At 35.5% G+C, this 25312-nt stretch overlaps 1 protein-coding gene across 1 annotated transcript in view; it reads right to left on the bottom strand.

Annotated features, from left to right (window-relative positions):
* Window positions 1-1063: 1063 nt before the first annotated feature.
* ZDHHC17 (zinc finger DHHC-type palmitoyltransferase 17) overlaps window positions 1064-25312 on the bottom strand; it is a 64911-nt gene continuing 40662 nt past the window's right edge. Inside the window, exons 8-17 of the mRNA XM_068190263.1 lie at window positions 24203-24328; window positions 22804-22946; window positions 20441-20541; window positions 14270-14394; window positions 12230-12292; window positions 10983-11076; window positions 7674-7757; window positions 7122-7279; window positions 6217-6311; window positions 1064-4199 (exon numbers count right to left, since the gene is read on the bottom strand). Coding sequence (XP_068046364.1) covers window positions 4061-4199; window positions 6217-6311; window positions 7122-7279; window positions 7674-7757; window positions 10983-11076; window positions 12230-12292; window positions 14270-14394; window positions 20441-20541; window positions 22804-22946; window positions 24203-24328 — 1128 coding nt within the window. The 3' untranslated portion in view covers window positions 1064-4060. The remainder of the gene's footprint in view (window positions 4200-6216; window positions 6312-7121; window positions 7280-7673; window positions 7758-10982; window positions 11077-12229; window positions 12293-14269; window positions 14395-20440; window positions 20542-22803; window positions 22947-24202; window positions 24329-25312) is intronic.

Below are 25312 nucleotides of genomic sequence, written 5' to 3'. Positions count from 1 at the left end.
ATAGTAGGAAAAACAAGCCAGCTCAGTGACCCAAGAGCTTGTCCAGTTCACAGAGCAGGAAAGATTAGAGCTGAAAAAGACAACAGTAACTCTGGAACAGCACATTTCAGGTGGGAGTGAGGCAGCAAACAACATCACAGCCTAGGAAAAACTCTCAGTCCTGCTACTCATATCATCGACATTGCTTTCATAGCAAGAAAGTCTGATTTTACTAAAAGGCAGCTAATGGGAGGTGCAAGGCACTGAACTCAAGTCAAGGTGTAATGAGGGTGCAGAGGACTGGCTTCTTTTCAAAAAACCCCAAACCCAGGAACCCGCTTTCAAATCATCAGGACTCCGAGGCACAGCAATTCCTCTGATGGAGCACTGCAAATCTTGGATGGAGATCTTCAGCACAGGTCAAAAGTCTTCTCCTGACAAGCCAAAGGGTGGTCAGCCTGGACACAGCCTCACCAGGAATACTGCTTGAGGAAGGGGAGAACATCATCACCAATTCTCAATGTCAATACCAAAACAAGACTCAGTAAAAACCACTTTTTTCTTCCCTTTAGATATGCTCCTAAGTCCTAGCCTTACACTTTAATACATATTGCTGGTTATAAATGTCCTGATTAGATTCAAACTTGGATTGTTACCTTGTTTCTACTCTAACCTTTAGCAATGACCAGACAAGGTAGTCTGTCTCCTGCAAGTGCCACCCAGAAGCAGAAATCTTGGTGACACATCCTAGCCCTATGTAGATGTCTGGCTGATCCTTAGAATAACTTAAATGTCATTATATAAATACATTAGGCCACATGAAACATCCCCTAGATGGAGTTCTCCCTTAAGAAATGTTACCTTACCAGCATGCTTCACTCAAAAGACAGGAATATTTAATTAGTGAATGCTAACTTTAATTGGTAGTGCAAAGGTGTAGTTTACCACACTGTAGTAACTCATTGGATTTTGCATCTGTACAAATTTGGGTTCATGCCTGTACATTGTTCCAGAAAGGCTTCTAAAACTGGACACAAACTACACTGTATGAAATCACACCCCAAGTCAATACAAACACTGCATCTAAGAGTCAATATTTATTTGATTAATAACTTACAAAATTTAACAGATTTAATTTATGTAAGGAGAACTAGTTTATTAAACATTTTACAGATTTTTTTTTGTTCACAATGTAATACACATCAAGATCTCGACAGTATTAAAATAATACTTGGCACAGTTATAAATAATATACAAAAAATCCACAGCTTAAAATGTAGTGATGCTGTTTTACACATTAATTGAAAAAAAAAATCTGGTGGACATCAAAGAATACAAAAACCTGCAAAGAAACAGCATATGTTTAGGGCCAAGAAAAAATTCCTATTTATTCTACCTATGTCAGATTAAGTTGCTGTCATCTGCTGTTGGTCTGGATCAGCTTAAGTTTCAGAAGCAATGCAGTTTTGGTTCAACAAGTGAATTTTAAGTTTGATAACTTGACAGAAAAAATGCTGCATAGTTGGCCCCCCCCGCTTGCTTTATGATTTCACATCAACAATTCAGTGTTAACTCAAGACAAGTTACATTTTGCACTGGAAGCTTCATACATCCCAAATCCATATATGCATATTAATTTTCACAACTACCTACTATCGCTCAGATTCTGCAGGTCTCAACAAATCTGTCACCAGAGAGCTACTGACATGTAAATAGTGCAGAACTTGCTATTTGCTACCAAAGATCATCTCTTCTTTTGCAAACATTTTTGACATGGAGTGCATGATGCAATTCATGGCATTTAATACTACTGGACAAATATGACCAAGACTTGCATCATGCACTGAACTGCTCTTCTGGTGGCTGGGTGATATTTTATGAAGTGTATTGAAGCTCCTCAAGTTCAACCAACTCCCAACTAAAACGTGAAAAAAGAAATGAATGAACAAATATGCAGAACATCACTGGTGATTAAAACAAACCGTAGTGTAAAGCTTTCATGCTTTTTTCTGATTAGAAAAATATATGAATAACAGAAGTCACTGTTTTCACAGAAATAGAGCATGTTTTTGTTAGGATTACAAATTTTGTCTGACAACAGTAGCCAAAGCTTCTTCACCCCTATACCCAAACTTCTCCTGTTAAAAATGTCCAAGACAACACTGATTTTTCCAGTATTAAACATTCAAGGACTCTAATGCTGCACTTCTGTAAATCCTGATATCTGGTACTTGCAAACTAAGTGGGTGTCTCTTGAGATCAATGAACAACTACAGAAAAATTGCTTACTTGCAAATACTGAACATCAACTACTTACAGTTTCACTGTTCCTCCTACTAAGGCAAGGGCCGGGAATACCACTAGATTGCTTTATTACCTGTAATCTGCGTATTACAGAAAACGCTAATTTTGCCAAGCATCAAACATGCAGTGAATTTGCAGGGCATAATGCCTATTAACAGCAATATTTAACATCACTAAAAGCTCATTAGATATCTTCCTATACTTTTTTGGTTGAATAAAATGAAAATGAGCAGCTTTAAATACACTAAACACACACTCACAGAGAGAAAACTATTTGATAAATTATTTATATACAGATACACATTCTTTACACTGGTCTCATACATCTGCTTTCAGGACCCTCCCCAGACTCCCCTCACAGGTTCCTTGAACCACTGGGTTGCTACAGCACTTAGAAGAGAACTAAACTGATTCTCAGTCTCTCTGTAAACAATAGTTAAGGAAGCAGTGAACAATTCACTATGAGTATATGAAAACACCATAACAAAAATCAGTGCATCACATTCAAGAAAAGCCCCTTTGGAATGCATTTTCAGATCATTCCTTACCTTCCAAACATATCTGTAGCATGAGAACTTAAAAATAGAAATTAAGGGCAATTTCCACGGGCCAATACACCACTTCAGAACACTGCTCTGCATTTTCTGTGCACATATACCATTATGGGGTAATTTTTTGTTTTTGTTAAATTTGGGCTCCATTATTTCACATCCAAATTAAATAAGCATTTCAGGCAACTCTGGGTTCTTCTTCTCCAATTGCATTCGATTTAAAACCATCTTGTCTTTTTATAACTGAGACGTTTGCTTTTACATCTGTGGTATCCCCCATGTAATTTATCTTCCAAAGTGTCTCCAAATACACTACACTGTACTGTATGAGGACCAAACCTAATACTAAAACATTGCTAGTTTTTAAGTTGCTTATACAATTCAAAAAAAATTATTTTTCCCCCACTGTTTTCCCTGAACATTATATACTGTAAACTAATTTTACAGGTGTATCATGCATTTAGGCAGGGCTTTAACTTTGACAGAAAAGCTTTCCTTACTGGCGCAGTTATTTGTTTCAGACTACATTATTTCAGAACAGGGTTATTACAAGAATTTAGTTGTACCACTAACCGGTGGCAAAAACAATCACCAAAAAACATGGGCAACATATTTTTACTCAACATTACCTGATGTGCCCTACTGCTATAACTTAACATGTTACAGGGGATCCCCACCATAGGATGTTTATAACAGTACTGAAAAGCACATTTTTCAATGTACATCTTACTACAGAAAATCTGTATTTAAAAAATCACATTACAGGAACTACAACATAGAGGTCAGTGAACTCTGTATCATGAAATTTAGTTTTATATTCTAGATTCTTGTTTCAGTGGAATTATTGATATTGGGATACAAATTGTTCTGCTCATCACAATATAACTACTTATGTCAATACTTCAATAATCTCATGCTCCATTGTGAAAGACCTTAAATAAAAAAACCCGATAACAAATGCTGTGAATATGTTGTCATGAATAATTCTCATGTTAAGAACTGTTAAAATCCCTTTTTGATCTTCCTCCTCTTCCTTATCAGATTTGGCAGTTTATTCTGTCCACTTTACTTTTGTTAATAAAATTCCGATGAAGAGAAGGTACCTTTATGATTCATCATCAGCCCTACACATAGCATGCTACTCTTCAAGGGATGCGGAGTTGAGAGAGAGAGAAAATTTTTTCAGGCACCACTCAGGATGATATGCTCACAGGATGAAGGTGGTGCTACACTAGCTGGTAGCCTGATCCTGAAGTTTGGTCATATTCTATTGTATACTGCCTTGTCCAGTCCACAATAACAGGCCGAAAAAGACCACAGCATCTGAATTCAAAGAAGTCTATAATGTTCCTTATACATCCATGGCTAAAATCAAAAGGAAAACACACATTAGCAAGCAATATCATAGCTCATCTAACAAAGTACATAATCTTTTGACTACCTACAAATTTGATTCTTCACCCTTAAAGTTTCTAACTTTAGAAAACCAGCTCTGCTCAGAATTTTTCTAGTACTTGATAAGCAAGTTGATGAGTAAGTTCTGAAATAAGAAGTGGTCACCAGACTAGTAAATGTTTGATCCTTGGGCATAAGACACCAACTTTCTTCCACTATCTACCAACACATGTTTTTAGCAGTCCATCACTATGTAACACATCCTGGTAGTTCAGATCCTGTTCTAAGAGGACAGTTGCATTGTACAGATGGATGCAAAACAAAACAGCATGAAGTGAATGTCTTCCTAGAATAATTCTCGTATTTATTGGTATCTGTTTCTGCATACATATTGGTTCATCAGCTGCAGGTCTAGAATCAACCAGGCCCCTTGACAAAACAAAATTAAGAAAGCATGATCTGAATCAAATGAACTATTCAAGCACTTTCTGTGGCTGAATCAATTAACTATCAAATATTTAAGAAACCTACATAAAAACTCCCAGCATGCTGGGGATTTTTACCTTAATTATACATGGGCTAAATAGATCCGTTTTCTGGAAGAGAAGCTCATGTAATGATATATGAGACAGCAGGTCTAAGCAAAAAGGAGATTAAACTATTTGATGTCAATGCTTCATGTGACAGGTGATGCTAAGTCAGTTATTTCAGACATCTGGTGTTATTTTCAGGTGTAATTTTTATAATAGCAGCTATTTCAGTTAAAATAGGTTGTGAACGTGACAGCAATTTGGGATCAAACCATCACTTTTTTCCTATTTTGTTCACCACCCCATGTTTTCCAGGTAAAGTAATTAACTGGTTTTGTTACAACTCTGATCTGTAGGAGCACTGTAACTACAGAGATGCTTGTCTGCTTCTCACTACAAGTTTTGTATGAAGAGATATTAAAAAAATACCACACAAATTCCTAGCATAGAAATCTATCTGCTACATAACAGAATCAGGGAATGGGCAGGTTGAAAGAGACCACAGTGGGTCCCTGGTTCAACCAGGGTCATCCTAGAGCACACTGCACAGGATTGTGTGAATCCATGCTGACTGCTCCTTATCACAATTCCCATCTCCTATCTCCTTTACCCTGTGTGGCACCAGAAAGAGCAGCAGCTCCCACAGGAGACACAGTATGTGCAGCAGGATGAGATGTGCTTTTTTCTTTTTCCAGCTCCTTTTGTAACATGCTCCCAACCCATCACCATACCAGCTTCATGCCTTCATTTCATGTCCTGCTTTGGCTCCACAAGCTGCTCCATGACCCCATATTCCATCTCAGGGCTATTTCACCCCCAAGCCCCCATCTTTCATCTTGCACCCTCATCACTACAGAAACCAGAATCCCAACCTACTCTTTTATATATTGATGCCCAAAAACTGTATACTTGCTCTCACCCATGCAACACCCACTTCAGTTCCTGGGACATCCTGCTTCCTTCCCCACAAATAGCTTTGGCCATGATCTTCCTCATGAATAGGAAGAAAGTGAAGCCTCTTTTCTCACAGTAGAGAGAAAGGGGAGCATAGAGCATAGACCAACTTCAACAGCACAGTAAGTATTATTCAGAAGAAAGTGCCCAGTGTGGAAATGAATGTCCAGGTCAAAACACGCATGCTGCAGTAAGCAACTACCTCTGGTTTGAGTATCTGCTTTGTAAAGAGAATATTTATTTCCCCATCAACTCTACACTGAAATACAACCACTGCTGGAAAGCATTCTTTTCTGTGTTTATGCACCCTACGCTACAAAACATTAATCACTTCCTTTAACTGGATAGAATGTGTGACTGTGAAAATAGCTGACAAGATTCAGCACTCCAAGTAGAAAAAATAGTCTGGAAGTACTTAGGTACGTTCTGTTTCAACAAGCAACATGATTCAAATGTATGCAAGGCTACACAAATAAGAAATTTGTATATACTTCAAAACTTACTTGAATGGGCTTTCAATAGATGTGGTTGTAACTTTAAAGTGCTTATATCTTCTTGCATTCATCCTTTCATTTGTTGTGATACCCAAGCAAGATATCTTAAGAGAGGAAGAATAAGAAATTTAGCTCACATAAAAACATGTAACCAAGTACTGCATGAGACAGGCTGAAAAAGGACAAAATTTACTGCTTTCAAGTCCTTCTTTGACAAACGAGTTTTTAACTGGGAAAATTATCAGGAGCAAACACAAACCACAAGATTTTGAAATTGATATATGTTGTAAGTAAAAAATATTGTAAAAATGGAGGACAAAACTTAAACTTACTGAAAAATTTTACCTAAGCTTTAGAGGATAATTTCTATTTCCAAGAAATCTTCTGGAGAGATTAAGTCTCAAGGTTCATTAATGACAAGTCATACTTCAAGGCTTTCAGTATGACTCTTCTTTCCTTAGAAAGGATAAAGAAAACTTGGGTTTGGTCAGATTAGAGTGTAATAATATGGCCTCAACTCACACTGAAGCAGTGTAAGAAATTTTTGCATCCTCTTTCAAGCTACCACTCCCTTTCTGTTAATAACATACAGCATTATTATAAGTTGGCCCCACAGCTCTTATCCTCTATTAGTATTTGTTGTCTTTTTCTGGTCTGTTTTACCTTTTTGTCATTCTGAGAACGGAAAGCAGGAGGTAGGTATTTTAACCACTTGCACCAAGAAAAAAGGCCACATGAATTAGAGCTGAATGATGCCTAATACTGAGAGACAGCAGATGCTTGCCTCCTCCAGCAAGGCTGAGAGATTAAATGCTTCGTCTAGCACAATGAATGAAAATTTAAATGACAGAACTATTTGATATTCTTATGTCACTCCCAAGACACAGCATTATGAGTGAAGTGCTCTTCCATACCTGATACATCTGACACATGAGTAATACAGCCACCCACATGAAGTGAAACACACTGTTTAGAAACATCCAAAACATCCACGGCGAACAGGTAGCAATCTGTGTAACATAGGTCCAAAATCCATCCTTTGTGTAACTTGTCTCACAATGGAAACCCCAGTCTAGAGGAAAAAAAAAGGTCAAAAAATATACAGAAGATTAAAGATATGCTTATTTTATAGCAACATATAATGCCCACATTAGAATGTGTTAAATTAAATAAGAAAATGACAAGTGCCGGAATTCTGAGCTTTACTTGCTCTCTCTTCCTTTCCCAACTCCTTGAATATGTGACATATGCACATACTTGTCTGTAATTAAGAAAAAAAGATCTAGAACAAGAAACACATCATCTTCTAAATTAAAATACCCAATATAATCAAATATTAATGTGTAGTTCAATTCTGGGATAAAAATAACCAAAACTCTGATAAGGCAAAGATATATAAAAATCCATACGAGGAGATAAAGTATTTAGAAGCAATTAAAAAAGCGCTAAAAATCACATTTACTCACAAGAGATACATCCATAGATCATCCAGCAGATCATAAAAAGCAGGAAGAACAGGTATCCCATAAAATAGCGATGATTCCCTGCTCCTAAAGTTGCACAACAGGGACCAAATTACTACATTTTCAGAAAGCAGCAGAAAAACAACATTACACCAGAAAGTTTAATTGCTTGCTTAGAAGTACTGCTTATTATTGTATATAGAAATATTATGCTGCAATATTAAGTCCCTATAACTTCAAGACAGTGAAATTAGCTGGTTTACTTATGATTTTTCCTTTATTTCTCAGACAACAAAACAACTTTTCTTTAATTTTCTGTCATGTTACAACTGCAATTCACTAATTCATTTGTAACCTCATTCATGAATGAATAAAATTATCGACAGACAATATTTAAAGCAAAGTTGGTGAGAGCTGTTGCAAAGCTCTTAACAGCCAGGAATTACAAATTACTAAGTATTTTTTAAGAGCCACTGAAAAATCATCAAACTACAGAGTTCACTTTCTTAAAAGAAACAGAAATATGAACAAATATACAACTTTCCTTGATAATAAGCTAACTCACATCTTATGTTTGGATGCTTGATGAAGCTAGCTAAAAATAAATATCCAGTAAAACTTTTAAAACAAATACCTGTAACTGAACAGACAAGGCCTAAGCACCTAGCTATAACAATGAATGGGATAAAAACTATTCTGCTTTAGACAGAATTCTAATGCAAGAAAACTCAGTAACTAAAAGTCTGATATATTTTTAACAGTAGTAGAGCTAAAATATGCCTCTTATGAGAGTACATCATAATTCTGAAGTACTCAGACTTCCTTCTGTTTGTAAAATATGTCCAGTGTTGCAACCTTCCAACAGCTCCAGGCTCTAAACTAAACCCACAGAGATGATAATGGGCTACAAAAGATTTGGCTGTCATCATTTACCAGCACAGCATTTACTTCTTTATTATGTCAAATGTTTTCCCTGCTAAAACAAGAGCATCCTCTGGAGGCAGAAAATAATCAAGTGCTTTTAGCAAGTGAGCTGAAAGACTGTATAAATAAGAGATGAGCAAAAACATACATATAACACAAGCTAGACTAAACATAAGACACTTCCTTGAAAATCAAACAAAGTTCCTGAAAACACAAATTTATGTTGTAATATTGCCTTCGATCACCTAAGGGCATATGAGAAAGTGTTGGGAATGTCTCTAAGGTATCACTTTTATTTGCATTCTAAATTTCAGAACTGTTAAGTTTCATAAAAGACATTCTATAAAGAACACAGAAGTTAAACAGTGGCCTAGAAGCTCATCTGAGAGGCATCTAATGCAATGGTTCTTCCAGCAACATCTTTAATGATACTAAACCAAATTCTGCCTAACAGGAAATCCTTATGTGTGAGCAAAAACCATGGGTGTAGCATTTAAAACTATAAATGAAATAGTACAATCTTGATCACAGTATAAAAAGAAAAAAAAAGTGAAAAGTGCTCTACAGCTGCCTCCTGCACTGGCAGGAATAGAGTCATCCTCTGCTGTTACAATAAAATTAAAAAAAAAAAAAAACTGTAGAAAAACATAATGCTATTTCGATACACCAGTTAGAACACAAATATAATCACTTCCAGAAACATGCTTCCTGTATTTTAACTAAAATTTTGAGGAAAACAATTTGCCCTAGTTGCCAATTCATTTATTTTTCAAATAGTCTCCACTTTGTGTCAACCTCTTAAAAATATTCTAGGTCTCTTTATGTGCCAAGTTTTATCCCCAAAGGATTTATTTTATAGTGTCTGTAAACACTCTTACAAGATTTCTCAGTCCTATCTTTAGCAACATTCTTATCCTTTTAAAACATTCCACACACATCCAAATTCCACCTTTCTAGAAAGGCATGATTCATGTTTCTCTTTTTGGCAAACATACCACAAATGCTGTTTTAAGAATGGATTCTGTTTTGCAATCCCATGCTTAGAGTGACCACGTACCATTCTGAGACAGAGAAGCCATATAAGGTTGTTCAGACCATCACTCCCTCCAGTTCAGCTCCAGCTCCCATACCGTGATTTCTAGTACTTTTTTCCAGCATACTTTCAAGGGCCCTAATGTTTACTTTTACCTCCAGTTACCCCATTCTGTATACCACCACTAAAAGACAAATTCTACTTTTCCATCATCACTGTTACTTAAAAACCATTTCCTCCACCAATCCTAATCCCACCACTCATATACTTGCTCAATACACACAAACAAAGGTCTTTCCTCCCCCATTTGTTTTTCGTTTTTTTTCCAGTTACTGATTAAAATACTGGATCTTTCTGTCCCATTGACACCTACTCCTCAGTACTCTTGTAAAACCTGGGCCCATGCTCCCCATGCTTCAGACAATTTTTAATTGTCTGAATTAAAAATTTCTTAGTTGTTCATTGTAAAACATCTAAAATATAAACCAAAAATATCTCAGGTAGTAACATCTGTAGGAAACATAGAACAGAGGGGGTGATAGAAGTTATCTCAATGAGACTTTAGAGATGTTCTATTACAATTTAAATGCAAGAATTTTACTCTTGATTTTCAGACCAAACTACTTTGGCTATTCATTATTATATCTATTTGAAAGGACTACAATGAAGCATTAAGAAACTGCAAACTGTCAGTGAACCCAGGTCTTAATTCCTCCCCAAGATTAAAGTTACCTCTGCTTGTGTCCTAAAAAATTATATATGTAAAGCAAGCTGCACTCATTTCCTAGCTGAGAGGTCTTCAGTACTCCCTGCATAATAATGGTTTTCAAATAAGTTTCTCAAAAAGTATGACTGGAAATAGCAGCATTTAGAGACTTTACTTCTGTTCTATATCCATTCCTTTCATAATCACTGGGGAGAAAAAAAGACAACCTGGACGGTCAAAAATAGGAAATTGTTCTGTATCTAACTCGTGTAGTCATAACAATTTTAAATATGTATACTTTACCAACAAGTTACTGAATATTATTGGTCAAAATGAAAGCTTTCATCTTATGTAATGGATAATAATCAGTTGTGGAATTGGGACATGCGTTTTCAGCAGTTAAGCTTTGCATCTTTTCATTACTAAACTTTATGCCAATTAAAATACATATGTTGCAAACTGAATTAGACACAGAACAATTTTGAGGACGGGTATATAACAGAAAATACAAATGAGAATAATGCAGAGAATCACATGTAGAAAAAGAATTAAGCTCAATATTGAAAAGCTTTTCTTCAGAAGCCAAATCTCTTCCCCTGTGAAATGAGAACAGGCAAGACCTTGCAGAGCATTTCAGCAAATTCCTCACCTACACAGTTCCCCACCCACGGGCAGTGGTGATCAAACTTCGCTATACATCGATTGCAAACACCGCAGTGTTTGGACCTCACTGGCTTCCGTATCTGTAACGGATAATAAACATTTGTTTAGAAAAGCAAGTTACCCTGATATATTTTAAATAGAAGAAAACATAAACCCTCAATTTAAATGTGAATTGATTGTGCTATTGTTAATTCCTCAGAGAACTTCAAACTTGAAGCTAATTCTTAAGGCAATCCTAGCTATTTAGCTTAATCTACACACCATTTAGCACAAACTTCCTTACAACTGCACTGAAATGATTTTCACATTTTTTTCTTATACAAAGAATTATTTTTCTCATACAAAGTTCTTCTATCACCTCCAGCTATTGAGCTTTGTATAGCAACCAGCTTAATTTCAGCTTTTAACAATGAAAATAGAGTTACAATAGAAAATAGAATATTGAGTTCCATGACTGTGTATCATTCATAACGAAGCTCTAACATAAACTTTTCAGGTTATTTTGTAAAGACAGAAATATGACTCAATAAGCAGAACTTGAAGGAACTTAAAATGCTAAATTACTCCCAAATTTTTTTCTTGAAGGTTATGTCTTGAAAGAAGTGGTCTGAAATATATATGTATATACACACACATAATTTTTAAGGTGCCACATCTGTATATAATTCCAGCTTCAAATTTGGAGATACAAACATCATTCATGTTCCACATATATCAGAGCTTTGCAGTGTTAACACTGATATGCTTGAGCATTTTGTATCTGCTAGTTAACGTCCAAAGAAAAAGCACGTTGTATCTGTTTTACAAAAATTAAGATTTCCCCCCTCCCCACTCCTGACTATTTCCAGATAGGGAAACACATTTGATTGTTGAAAAAATATTTTATTAGAAGCACAAGATAATTTTACTGTGAGTTATGAAGATAGCGGAATGTCACATGTGATTTTTATAAGTTGCTAGGTGTATAACCAACCAACCTGGCAGACATACTGGATACTTGAATTTTGACACTGGCAATTTATTTCCAAAGTGATGATCTTTTTCCTCTCACTGTTGCATTTTTTGTGTACATATTATGTATTGAAAACACTGCTTAAATTAAAGAGTACAAATAAATTCTGCCTTTGAAACTGCAACAAGGTCAAATATGTATTCATTATAGGAACACTAATTTTGGCTTAGCATTAAAGGAAAAAAAAAATCAATAGCGAAATTGATCAAAAAATATACTACCAAGCAGGTACTGCAGAATATACTGAGGTCCAGACTTCCTGTCTCTGCAAGTTCTACTATTGTCTGCAGGAAAAAAAAAATTAGAATTTAGCATATCAACAAATGGTGACAAGCATTTTCAGACCTGTGGCGGTGAACCCTTTATGTCATGTACTTTCTACACACAGGAACAAATTCAATTCAGAGGAAAGTTATTTTGAATCTACTTTATTAAACCAACATGCATATTTACTACTAAATTAATTCTAGTTTATACTTATTCCTAGTCACTTACTGTGATTTCAGTGCTGCTGGTGTGACTTTTGATAGCCTGAACAATTTCATTATGAGTCCCTCTGATTTCAGTGGGAATATAACACTACACTACAGACTAACAAAAGGATGCAAAAAGGAATGTGCATGGTCTGACACTCAACACTGGAGTTCAGTATTGTCCACAAGCAAAATCCCAAACCTCAGGAGAACAGAACTGAACAAGAGCAGATGAAGAGCTTTTAAATGTAAGTCTTGTGCAGATGCAGGATCACTTCAGTTAGATCCACATCATTGTGCTGTGTAAACAATTGTCTACCTTCTATGCTTTTGAACTATAGGAATATTTTATTTATTTATTGCTTCACTTGCTTTAAGAATGACTTGGGTTATTTTGTAACACAGAAAAAAGGACATGGCATATTAAAACAACAAACATCTGAAATGGTTGCTTACTACATGTTTCTAAACATACTTAACATGGTCATCTGAAATGAAAAGAATTTTCTTACTTAGTTATTTCAAAGCTAAAGGCTAACTCAGCATTAAATACTTGAAGACAAATTATGAAAATGTTAGAAGTGTGCATGAAGGTAACACACACATCCTATAATGGTTCATACCCCTGCTAACAGAACATTCTACCACGTGGTTAGCTGCAATGTAAGAAATCCAAAACATTCATAGCCATATGCATTTGTGTCAAGAAGTTGCATTTTGCAATTCCCACCCAGTTCAACAAGGCTTTTGGAACCACACTTGCCTACTTAAGCAAGTAGATAAAATAAACTACATATTTGTGCAATTTGCTGAATCCAATCCAAAGTGTTATAGTTGACTATTCTACTTAGTTTAGTCCAGTTGAAGGAGGAGAATTTAGCTGGGAAATTACTTTGGCAAACTGGCAATAACAGAAACGGAATTTTCAGAGTAAATCCAAATCTGCACATTGAACTCAGCTATAACCTATTGCAGAACACAAAAACTATTTTATCTACACCATCCTTTTAGCGGCTATTATATTTTCATTCCCACATAAGGACACAACTCCAAGTGGTCCGATCTTGATCCACACAGGTCTTTTCACAAATAACCACGAAGTAGAAGCTCAAAGTTCATTTTAGGTGGAATGCTGGCTTCTAGGAAACTTAAACAAAACAAAACATTTTTGCTGCTTGTATAATTTTGGCATATTCAATGCTCAGTTTGGCTGCTGAGAACAATGCACTTAATTTAAAATAAAAATATGAGATGCTAATAATGATACAGTATCTTAGATATCATTAGATCACCCATATTTTCTCTGACATTTATGCCAAAATAAAAGCTCACCCCAAACTGCCTTGGGTTTTGGCTGCTTTATCCTCAAAATATTTGTCAGTTTAATACTTTTAGATACAAAAGTAAAGAAAATGAGAGGTGCTTAGAAGTCTGGAAAGTTTTCATAAAATTAACTGACACTTTTCCCATAATGGACTAGTTGTTTCAGTATCACAAAAGTCTGAAACTTCGTATTTGCTTTTTCACTTAACTGCTTTTCAAACTTTTAATATTGAAAATTCAAGTTACAATTTTATTTTGCTACTCAAAATGACTAATATGTAATTTTGCACCAGTTAAGACTTGAAATGCATTCCACATGTTAAAAAATACATCTGGAAGACTTTTCAACATTTTAAACCTTTTTTATACAACTTACTGAAATGTAAAGTATTGAATAGTAAACTAAATACGCTCATCAGCTGGTGGAAGGCTGTTGAAGAATAAGTTTGTATTTCTTAGCTTTACCTTTTTCTTTTGTTCTTCTGTGGCTTTGATGATTCCTGGATCAGATTTCCAGGATTTTCCAAAATTGTAGAAAAGTGCAACACTATTAGCAAGGAATGGAAGATGTATAAAGAAAAAATTGAGATGTGTTTACAGTCAAGGAATGTCAAGTATAAAACTGAATTTCCTCTTGAACATTCTCACTGATAATTCTGAAACAAAATTTAACTCAATTTAAATTTAACTAATGTCCTTGAGTCACTGTCTTCAGAATTAACAAAATTCAGCACTGCTGTAAGAACTAGCTTGGTACGCTGCATTTTCCATTGCTTGACCTTCAAAACTTACTTTTAAGAATGGTCTGTTCCATAAGGTATTTCTAAAGCATTTATCCTTCTAAAGGATGAATAATGATAGTTCAGTTTTTGTAACTGTTTTCCCTTTTAATTAAATTAAATCCCATAAAATTTATCTTCTTAAGAACTATTTCCTGTTTTCAGAATAAACATTTTGGAACTCTATTTATAAGACAGACGTTTGACTGCCTATATCTTCAGTGGCTTGACATTCCTGTGATATCACAGGACAGGCTGTTTCTGGCCATAGAAGGAATTTTGCTGCAATGGCCACTGTTGCATGGCAATCATGTCCCAACACCACTTATCTCCAAGAAAGGTAGTGTCTGAAACCTGGTCCTGTAATAAGGCAACACACACATTTTGCATCACTGAAAGATATTTTTAACATACTAATATGTCTAACACTTAAAAAAACACAGGATTTGTTATTCTCTGGAAGTGTTTATAAAATCACTTACCATAAAGACAGAAAATAACCATTTGTTTTAAAATACATTTCCTGAATTCAATGTCTTGCCATGTAACATGCTAGTCTTACAGCACTTGACATTTCTTCAGAGAATTAAAACATTTTTAGCAGTGATGCTGAAAAACCAAATACTTCAGATGTTTCTCTTCCACAAAAGGAAAATTACTTATTCTCATAAACCTACAAAAGACCTGACAAAACTGACTGAAGACACCTGCTGTCACTGCCAGTTATAACTGCAAGAAGATGCCCTACTTGACAAATCTGTGGTGGCAGAAGCCTCTGCAGCATTATCCAAACAAAAAGTACACCTAGTACTCAGGCAGAAAACACTACACACCCAAATTACACTGTATTTTGAGGAACTTAGATACAATCAGCTAAACAGCTTGCAATGCAAAAAAAAACAGAAATGCAAACAAATACAAATAGGCCTCTTTTTGATTTCTGAAATGCTAAGGAAGTCTCATTGTTCATGTCAAGTGTATCCCAAATAATTTTTGGTTTCCTCCTGTTGGGGCAAGGAATTGGCTGTGATTTTCTAATAAAAAAATATTGGCAAGCAAAATTTACATTTTAATAATGTATCTTATATAGTAGAATGTTAGTATCAGCTCACTAAAGACAATTAATCTTTCCAGTAACAAGATGTTTCCTGCAAGTTTATAATAGGGGAAACAACATCAGCTATACTCTAACACTCATGGCTCTATTTTATACATTAGAGATGAAAAATTCTGACTTCATAATTTACACAATCCAACTTCTTCCTATTTTTTTCTAAAGCTACCTGCTGCCAAGAATAAGCTGATGAAACTGAACTGCTTAGCTAGAGAGAGGTTACATTTTCTTTAGAATACTAAAATAATTGTTGGGTTTTTTACAACAGTGAAAACTGGTTTTCCATTAAATGTACCTTAATCAGACAACCATTACAAACAATAAAAGTACAACTGGAACCACTTTTATGACCCATTTCTATATAATTTATGTCATGTCTAGACTTTTAAAGAAGATGTGAGAAAAGACTAAGAGGGTTTTTATAACCTTAATGCTTTAGAATTGTTTTTCTGCTAATTTCAATTTGGATAACCTGTAACAAAGCAGCAGTCCATTGTCTCAATGGATTCCTCCCCCATTTTACTCCCTCAAATACAGAGAGAACATAAGAGACAACCCACAGAACCTGTTTTCCTTATCGTTTTATCACGGTGGTGTCAGATTAATGCAATGCTGACAATGTAAATTGTGGCAGATAAGGGATTTCTGTGCTGCAGCTGGGAGACTACATGAGAATTTTAAAGTTTTCTTCAGGGTATTTCCAGCATGTGATGTAAGTAAACAACTTCAGGTGTAGGATTAATCTCACCCACTTTAAATCACTCAGTATGCCTTCACAGACATCAGGAAGAAAAAAAGCCGTGTCCCATCTATCTTCAGTATCAAGATATTTAAATTATGTAAGAGAAGCAGAGCCTTACAAGTGGCTATTTTTTGTCACTGGCTATGAAGAGTGTTTAAACTGCAGTACAGATGCCTGCACTAGACGTATCTAAAGTCATACTGAACTCCCTTCTGAAGTCTACTTTGAAAGAGATCTTAGCAACTTGCATCACAGACATCTCTCAAAACACATCACATGTAAGAAATTCTTGTAGGTCTGCAATAGCTTCAGAGTAGAGTAGGGAACTGGATCTCTAGAGAGAGTGTCTTGTTTTGTGTTAACATCCTCATTTACAGTTACACAAGGAAAAAGTACATTACTATATTATTAAAGACTGCAAAATGCATAATATACCAGGCATTCACACCTCCTGCCTTACCACCAATTTGCTCCTCTTTTATTCAGTTTCCCCAGTTTTCGTTGAGAGACAAACCAGAAACACCCACAAAACACTTCCTACTTTTAGTCCTGATCAATATTCTTTAATTATTAGAACAAGTACAAAGCGCTGAAAATTATTCCAAGAATTGGAACTAAAAAGGTAATCTCACTAAAAAGAAAATTAAAACCAAACAAGCACCACACAACCCCTAAGTCAGGTAAACATGGGCTAAGTTAATTTTTCCTCGTGAACTGTAGTCTATTTAAAAGGCCACAAATACATGCAGCTTCCTGCTCTCAGGTATCATACAAGTCTGAAATCAAGCCAAATGCACATTATAGACCCAGATGTGCCCTTTCACTAACCAAAAACCCTTTTCTCCTGCACAGAAAAATAGGCAGCCAGTGTAAGGTGTCAGAGATCAAATGTATGCAAATAAACCTGCCAATTCGCAGAATCACAGCATCACAGAATGGGTCAGAATGGGTCTCTTCCAGGCTGGAAGGGACCACAGTGGGTCATCTGGTCCAACCTTCCTGCTCAAGCAGAGTCATACCAGAGCACACAGCACAGGATTGTGTCCAGATGGTTCTGGAACACCTCCACTGAGGGGAGACTCCAGAACCTCCCTGGGCAATCTGTTCCAGTGCATGCTCACCTTCACAACGAAGAAGCTTCTTCTCATATTCAGGTGGAACTTCCTGTGCATCAGTTTCTGCCCACTACCCTATTGCTTAGCACAGTTAGGTAGAGCTTGGAAACATCCTCTGACACTCTCCCTTCAGATTCTCACAGACATTGATGAAGTCCCCTCTCAGTCATCTCTTCTTGAGTCTCAGGCCCAACTCCCTCAGCCTTTCCTTATAAGAAAGATGCTCCAAATCCTCAATTCATAACAGCTTTACATCTGGATCTAAGAGTGCAGGCAGGTAACAGCAGATAGCTACATGAGAAGTCTCATTTGACTAGGCATGTATTAGACAAAATCAGTTTGTAACTAACTGAAGCTCTGCAAAAGCCCTCTATCTCCATTTCTGACTTAAAAAGAATCCTTTAGCTTGCAAATAAATTCAGTTAGCCTATCTCCTCCACTCCAGATTTTTTTTAAAACTTTTGTTTTAACTTTAGAAAAAAATTAGATTTAAATTTATTTAGACATGGGAACAGAAGCTCTGGACAGCTGGGCCCAGAGTTTGGATTTCTGGGGTCTTTGGTTCCTGCAGCAAAATGGATGCTGACGTGTTTTTTTCCTGCATGAAGGCTTTTTGCTCTTTTCCTGAAACTAATTTTGGTAATAAATTTTTTTTAACTGTTTAACTGTACCAATTAGCTTGTTACAGTTTTTTAAATCCTATACAATTGTATCAGCTTTGTGAAAGAATGCAAATCATCATGAATTCTCTTACACCCAGTTTTAAAATGATCACTAATTGAAAAAGTGTGCAATGTTTTTCTTTAACCTAGACCCCAGCAAATGGTGAAGTATATTTGAAATAAGATAATCAATACCGTATTAGTCAATGATAAATTGTTTTAAAAAACACAAATTGCCCTATATAATCTTAAAATCTCACCATTGCAGAAAGGATGGGACAGCCATAAAACCTTGCTTAATTAAAACTGCACACTCCCATTTTCACCAAATAGGAGCAGAAGAAAATAAAATACTGTGAATATTTTGGGTTACAGTAAACTCTGACATTTTAGAAAAACAGAGCAGTGTAAGAACCTTTTGACATAACAAGCAGTATTTGTTCAGCTGGAACTGAAAAGACTGCATGAACAACTGAGGTATAATCTTGGCAGGACATTTACAGGACACAAGAGAATATTATACCTATAAATACTAATGAAAAAGAATGAAATGTGAAATTCTAGATCACACTATTAAAAGTGCAATTTTAAATAAGTTTTTTTTTTTTTAAAAACTAAATTAAAATGTAGTGACTTAGTGTGTAGGATTTTTGAGGGCATTTTTGCTCCTACTCTGCAAACACTAGAAAAGTAGAATACACTAATGGGGTAAGACATATGTATCCTTTGTTACAAGCTTACAGGGATGCAGCAAAACAGTGGCAGGGAGGCACAGGACCATAAACTCATATATCGACCCAAAAATAAAGAGGTTATAAATTCTTTTCCCCAAGCAAAAGATAGTCAAAATTTGTGAAAACTACTAGGACAGGTATTATCACTTGAACACTACGAAGTGTAAAGTAGCACTCTAGTCTGCTGTAAGCAATCATATAAAGTTGTAAAAATACAGGAATTCTTTATCCAACCACAATGCTATGCTTCATGTTATAAAAATAGAGGAGGCATACAATTTCTTTTCTGCAATAAAGCTACAGAAGAAGAAGAAGAATGAATTTATTTTCCAGAAGAAGAATGAATTTGGAATCTTATTACAGAGATTTCCAATTAAAAGTCACCAATTAAAGGAAGATGGCCTCAAGCACTTGGTCTCTAAAACAGCTTGTCACAGAATTGTGTCAGCTTTAATGAAAGGAACTAATAACTGAAGGTCTTAGACCACTACTTCTCTGTACAAAAAGACTGTTGCAAAGTTGTGAGACACCAGCTTGGGACAGAAGTAGGACAGTATTTTATTAACATTCTGAAGTCAGGTTTTATTAGGGTAATTGTCTATACTTCTAGTGAATGATTAAGATTATTCTATGACAAAAAAAAAAGTCAACTTCAAGCTATTTAATCAGAATGACCAACAGAAATAAGAATCTATGCAAGTTGGTAGATATATGAATGAAATATGAGCTTCAGGATAAAAACCTTACAATTATAACTATAAGAACTGTATTAAACATGGAATCTCTACTTTGTTTTCTTGGCTAATGAAATTACAGTGCCCAAGAAAGTTGCTTAAAAGTTTGAATCTATTTCTTTGCCATGGAAAACTAACATTCCTCACTGAACTCTGACTCAATTTCTACCTCCATGAGTAAGGGAAATTCATATCAGACAATCAGAACCACAAAAATATGTCAATATGCTGAATCTCTATAAACTAGTATTGTTAATAAACATATTTTCAAAATAACTGAAAACATAGTTATTAAATGCATCTGAAGTTTGTGCAAAATGCAATTTCCAAGATCTTTAGGAAGATCTAACTATGAAACCAATTCCACTGGAATTGATACAGACCATGAACCAGCCTACTGTTTTCAGAATAGTGTCTAAAAAATGCAGTCAATTACATTGTGTCTCCTCACAGCCAGAGAATATTTTACAAACTTGCTAACATTTCCTCCACATAAGAATTTGGTAAAGCACAGGAAATTCTGCAGAGTACTGTAAGTAAGTTTTGAGGAAAATGTTTTACTTACCGAAGCACAGCAATAGCACGCACATTTTTAAAGCAATAAAATAATTAACATTAATATGGAAAGCAACATTTAGTGGCGATTCCCTTTTATAAATTGCTATTAGTTTACTTAGTATTATATGCAGGATATACCTGTGTAATTCCTCATACTATGAACATAAAAAAAATACTACTGTACACAAAAAAGGATATCATTCCAAAACCAGAAGAACCACGTCACATACATCCAGAATTTTGTTGCCAAATATATTCCAAGAGGCAGTGCACTGTGCATGGAGTGATCAAAGAATGACCTGTAATGTAGGAACAATGTCACACGGTAAGTTTCGATTTATAAAATGTAAATCCTGAACTACTGCTTCAGGAAAACACTTCCTATTAAAATATGTACTATATGGGATATTGCAAAATATGCCATACATACATTTTCCTCACTTTTCTGTTCAAAGTTTACAAGAAATTCCTTTTTATAACCTGCCAAGACAGGCAGAATGAGTGAATACTCATGCTGAAACTAAACTGTGCAAGCATTTAGGAACCTGTGAGATTCTTAACAACATGGACAGTGGTTGCAAACCATATTGAGATTCCAGTGCTAAAGACATTTTGGAAACCCATACAATGAAAACTGTATGTTAAAATTATATCATTAAGAAAAAAAAACTTAAGAGACTTTGGTGTTATCAGCCTATATACTTGAAATATTTCATATTATTCAAAATTTTGCTTCTGCTGCAGTTGCCAAAATAAAGTTGAAAAAAAATCCAAACTAATTAATTTCCCATATATCACTACATTTGCCAAGTTCTAAGATAAAATGCTGCTACATTAGTTTTAAAAAAATTAATCTATCAGAATTATTTTCACTTTCTTACACTTCTGCATTTTAAAGACTCTTCTGAATAAAGCTGAATACAGTGAGGTGAATGAATAACTAGGCTACTCCATATTCAAGAAGAAATTGCTATGAAACGTATGCAAAGCAACACTCTAATCAACTAACCTCCCTGAAATAAAATTTCTGCATCATCTGCCTAAACATCCTCATATTGATCCATTTTGCTTTTTGTGCTGGTGATTCCCTCAGGGCTGCCACAGACAAATGTGTGCAGGGAGTAGTTTCCATTTCACTTCTTTACTCCCTTACAGTAACTCTCTCTTCTCTAGTGAAGTTCCTTAGGCTTTTGGAGAAAACCCTGTAAGGAACATGAGCTCATTTGATGAATAAAAAGTGAATGTACATTTGAACACACAGTAGTTACTCTGCACTAATCTTTCTTTCAGTGATTTCTGTACATTTTTGTGTGTGTGAAAGTAGGGAGGAAAAGACAGCTAAACAGATTAGCTAAAATTGGGAAAGAAAACATTATTAGAATAACAGCACAAGTTTATTTCAAACCTGGGCTTTGTGTAAAACACTTCAAAAATTATTTATACTAAATATTAAGCAACAGATAAGAGAAAATAAAAATGTTAATCCTGAACTCATGTCAGTTAGGCCAAAAATATAAAACTTGACAAAACAGATCTCGAGAGATTGGAAGAAATCTTGTCCTTCCTTTCTGTAGAAGGCACAGTTGAGAATTTGACAAATGAGAAATATGTTTTTTGTAGGAGGAGGTCAGCAAATTGCAAAGCCTCAGAGATTACAAAAAGACTAAACAGACCATCTCCAAGATCCTGCAAAAGCTTGATAACCTTCCACTTCCTTCCCGGTCTACCAAGTCCACTAAGATCTTCTGAACTTGGTTTAAGGAGCAGATGTATTTTCCTCTTTATACAGAAAGAAAAGAGAAGAAAGTGGCTCTAAATAAATATGACACCCAACCCCAGAAAAGCAGAAAGCTCCTAAGCATGGGGATACAACCAGTTCTCCTATCTTGGCCAGACATGATAATGAAAAAAAGGAGAGATTATGTAGCCTACAGATCTTGAAAATCCACCAGAGCATGACTACACGCGTATGTGTGTGTGTGTGTGTGTATTTGTAGGTGCCTTTACAGACATTTAAAGTGATCATAAATACAACTAAAAGTCTTTATGATCAGGTAACAAGACGTACAAAAAACACTATCAGAAAGCAGCCTTTTTCTTTAGTCACTTATTTCCACAACAACAAAAGCTTCAAAATCTGATTCTGACTTAATTTCTCTCTAAAAATCTCTTTTGCACATTTAAATTATTGAAATAAAACAGTTTTAATAGTACACTTGCACATTATCTTTATTATTTTATAGTAACTTTTTCATTGTCTGCTTTCAGCAATATGCATGCTGGTAACTCTTTGCAGACAGACATTCAGCACCCTCCTCTGGATAATGACTGAATTTCTATTCTGCTGTTAGCTTCTGTTAGCTCAGCAGTATTCACCCAAGATAACTCCAGGTTTCACAAGACATTAGAGCATTACAGGAGCTATAGTTGCACAAGATCTTTCACAGAAATAAAGACTAATTCCAACAAATGGAAATTTAAGATAATCTATCCAATAAAGATGCCAGCAAAATACTTCTTGCATGCACACTAAACAGACGGTGTCTCAGTAAAACACTTACTTTGAAAGAAATTGTACCATAGCCCAAACGCCACCATACATCAGCCCTTTAATGAGCCAAGAATCAATGTCTAGATCTGCTATAAACCCAACCAGCCAAATAACTAGGAAAGGAGTTCCCAGCATCACCTTCTGACGGAATTCCTGTATAGAAACAAACACCAGTAAGTAACTCTGTTTTCAGAACAGATTGTATAATAAACAGGACAGTCATGAAAACTTAAATTTTCAGGAAGCTTGACAGTGGGGGATAAATCTTCACAAATTTTTCTCATTTCTTGTCTTTACACAGCTCCAATGAATTTGAAAGGAAAATAAACCTTCCTAAAATTATATTACAAATCAATAACTTTGTTTTAGAACCGTCTTCTAGAGACTTTGCTGCTAATCCAGAATCAAGGCAACATTAGTTTTTTAACAAACCCATAAGTGTATGAACTGCCACACAGCTTATGACAATGTCAGTAAATTTTTATTACTCATGGAACTGCAGTTCTTATGTCATACTGAAGCATCTATGAATAAAGATAGGACTGTTTTTGTCTTACACTGTGTGGATATAACTCCTGATAAGAGCACTGAACTCTTCCCAAATAATTAAATTATTTCAAATAATTTCATTACAGTGACAATGAAACGTACAAACCACTTCGGGTCAATAATCACAGCATTGTTCAAGTACCACAGGGTTAAAGCCCAGACTGTAGCAGTACTTTGAGCATCTTGATGCAATATATCTTTATTTCAAAAGATTAAATCAGTGGTAGCAACATTTAATATCCAGCACAACACTCTGCCTGAGTGTTCAGGGATACTAAGAAGAAAAATTAACTCTTTTTAAATTATCAAACAATAGGTAGGAGGACAGTTCTTCATGATAGAGCAGTATGTTAACCCTTACACCCTCTTTCTGTCTGCAGTATTAAACAATACTCTGAGAAGCAAAAGGCCTCCACATTAGAGATTCATGTATTACTTATACTGCTAAGACTGACTGCTTCTTTCATTCAACACAATAACAATAAACAATACATTACTAAAGAGGGGATCAGAGTTCAGGATACCCAAAATGCTTCTTTCCTCAGCTACCTGAGAGTCAGTTTTGGAGTGTCTTGGCTAACCCAAACAATACGTGACCACAAAATACTCATGTAACATTTTCTTTTGGTTAGCACAGAAACTAAAAGTAAGCATATGGAAGCTTACGGTTTTATTTCCTCCTGTCCTAAATAAAGCACTTTTTTTCCTTTTGCAATCACTTTAGTCCTAATAAAAAGACATTCCTTAAAGCTGAAATGTGGGGAAACCACAGTCCTGAACTTCTTTTAAACAAACACACAAGTCCCCAAACCAAGAGCAGCCCTAAGACTGATTCACACAAGTGTTATGCTACTACTTACCTTATCTGCTTTCAGTTTTCTCAGAAAGGATGGACTGTCATACCCCTTTGCCTGTCTTGCTTCTTGTAGATGATTGATCATCCAAACATTCTTCCTTTGTTTTGCAAGATCAAGCGGTGATTCTCCCTGTCAAAGAGTATAAATGTGGGAAACATCCAATTTAAAATAAAATGCATTTGGAGCACTTTTGAAACAGAAGATTGGCTGTTAAAACTAACACATTTTAAAACAGTTTAGCTACATTCTGGCATACTTTTTGCTGTGCATCTTACTTGACATAAAACATCATTCATTCCTTTTGGTTTTTCACTCTTTCATAACTATACAAGTGTGCATAAGTCACATATTAAATGTAAGATGTATGTACTGACAGTAATTGTTGCCTTTGGCAGAGAACAAATCTATGTTCCACTATTCTACACACAGTCTACTAGTCTGTAAATGAAGGACTGTGCTTCCCCCTCAGCTATTGACAGGCAGCAGAAATCAAGCAAAGAATAAGAACTTGTGACCCACTGGATCATGGAAACTCTCCCAAGTCTAAAGCCTGACTTCTGAGTTAAATCTCTGCCTTTGGGCAGAGTTACTAGTTACTAGTATTATGGAATGCTTCCAGGATTTCTTTTTCCCGCAAGCCTAATGTTCTTAGGTTCATTTCAGTTACAGAAGTCCTAGGAAGAAATCATAAAAGAATAAACTGAGTGCTCATGTCCAACTTATTTCAAAATTCTGAGGTTTTACTCTGAGCTTGTGTTTCATGTATTTTGGGTGCTAAGCCAGCAATGGCTCATGCTTTTATTTCTGTAATTTCAGAAAGGACTAACAGATGAAACAAAAGAGAAACACAGAGGAAAGATACAGGGACCAAATGTGCCTACCAAACTGATTTGATTTTATTGCTTTTTAAACACTTAGGAAGAGACCTAAATGAAAAAGTCATTGACTTGGTCTAAAATTATAGAGGAGGCAAGAGACAACCAATTGCAGGTACCTCCAGCTTCAGTTTTGCATTTGACTCTTCCTCTCTTCTACTGGAGTTAACTCCCCTCCTAAACAAATCATTCATGGAGGCTTGAAAAATGGCTGAATCCTCCATCGCTCGGCCCCCTC

This window comes from Anomalospiza imberbis, chromosome 5 (genome assembly GCF_031753505.1).
Source record: "Anomalospiza imberbis isolate Cuckoo-Finch-1a 21T00152 chromosome 5, ASM3175350v1, whole genome shotgun sequence".
Classification (NCBI taxonomy): Eukaryota; Metazoa; Chordata; class Aves; order Passeriformes; family Viduidae; genus Anomalospiza; species Anomalospiza imberbis.
This window is presented reverse-complemented; position numbering and strand designations above follow the sequence as displayed.